The sequence below is a fragment of the Sinocyclocheilus grahami genome, unplaced genomic scaffold (genome assembly GCF_001515645.1).
Source record: "Sinocyclocheilus grahami isolate Dianchi unplaced genomic scaffold, SAMN03320097.WGS_v1.1 scaffold9736.1, whole genome shotgun sequence".
Taxonomy (NCBI): domain Eukaryota; kingdom Metazoa; phylum Chordata; class Actinopteri; order Cypriniformes; family Cyprinidae; genus Sinocyclocheilus; species Sinocyclocheilus grahami.
Genome location: NW_015512815.1, coordinates 4042 through 5469, shown reverse-complemented (window position 1 = coordinate 5469; position 1428 = coordinate 4042). Strand labels below are relative to the sequence as shown.

The window sequence follows — 1428 nt, the reverse complement described above, 5'->3', positions numbered from 1 at the left end:
CCTGGATTGTATGAGAGTGAAACTAGAAATTCAAGTTAGCACTACTATTTGTATAACATACACTTTATAAATATGCAATTTAAAAAATATATCTTTTTCAAAGGTACTTTACAGCGCATTTGTTTTTTAAGTGGATATCTCTTTGCATATTCAAAAAGTTTCTGATGTTTCATTAGAGGTTCTTAAGATTCTGTATAACATTGCATTAAAAAAGTGTTATAAGAAAGTTTATAACTGGAACATTTATTTTGAATGAATGTATATGAGTATTATTTATCCACCTACCAGGGTTTGTTTCGTTGTTAACCGGGCAAAAGACCTCATAGTTTTGCCGGGGAGGTATGATGCCGTTGGCAGCGGCCAGGGCCAGACCCTCTGCTGTGCCGTAGAGCAGCTGAAGTTCTCTTGCCTCATTCTCCTCCTGCGCCTGCTGTCTGCGGAGCGCAACCTGGGCGGCCATGACGCGCTGTCTCTCAGCGATGAGAGTGCATTTGGCACACATGCAGTCCTTCCATCTGCAGTAGCGCTTATGCCCCTTCAGCGCGGACACCACGCCGTGGTTCCTGCACCGGGCGCACTTGGGAGTTCGTGGATACTTCTCCGTAGCGCGAAGCAACAGCGGCGGGCCCCTTAACAGGTTACCGGCCATGGAAACCGGGATGGAGGCGGCAACGGCAGCGGCCGCAGCAGCGGCGCCAGGATGAACCTGCGACCCTGCCTGGGAGGCGGGTGGGATATCTGGACGAAGATCCATATTCTCCGAATCAACAAACAGCTGATCGATAGGTTAAAATACGTGCGCAACCGAAGTCTTCGATCGGAGACGTTTCATAAACATTGAGCAGAATCGATACACGGCGAATTTCTTCAGCACAGCACTTGACGAAGAACACAGCCCGAATGCCAGTGTCCAAGAAGAGATCAGAAAAGACTTTTGATTGCTTATGAAAGTGCTCTTTCCAGTGAGGTCTTCGACTTGTTGCGCGCAGTCCACAAGCAGCCCAATAAACTTCTTTTAGAAATTAAACATACGTTTAACACAAACCAAATCAAGTAAAAACACAAACATCCATCGAAGGCAGTGCAAAACTATCTTTAAACTCAATGATCAGCCGACAGTCTGAGAGAGAGCAGAGTTTGCTGCTGGAGCCAGTGTGAGACACTAACTTCCTCGAGAGATCTTCAGTGGATACACATCACTCTCGGATCTATTGTTGCGCCCACGTTTTCATTAGACAAATTTGACAACAATGTGGCGCCTGTCATTGGCCAAAGGGGGAAGGAGCGATCTGATTGGCTTGTCACTTTTTCAACTGTGTCCACCTGCGTTCTTTTCTCAAATAACAAGCATCACGCAGAGCTAAAACATAAAACTTTTATGATAAGGAATTATTTACTAAAATACAGGCAATAGATCCTGTAAGACAA

At 45.4% G+C, this 1428-nt stretch overlaps 1 protein-coding gene across 1 annotated transcript; it reads right to left on the bottom strand.

Moving 5' to 3' along the window:
- Nucleotides 1–285: 285 nt before the first annotated feature.
- Nucleotides 286–1201, bottom strand: LOC107578325 (doublesex- and mab-3-related transcription factor A2-like; the record flags this gene model as incomplete). Its single annotated transcript, XM_016264291.1, has 1 exon — nt 286–1201. A coding segment is annotated over exon 1 (469 nt), but the record flags the coding sequence as incomplete, so codon positions are not given.
- Nucleotides 1202–1428: the final 227 nt, after the last annotated feature.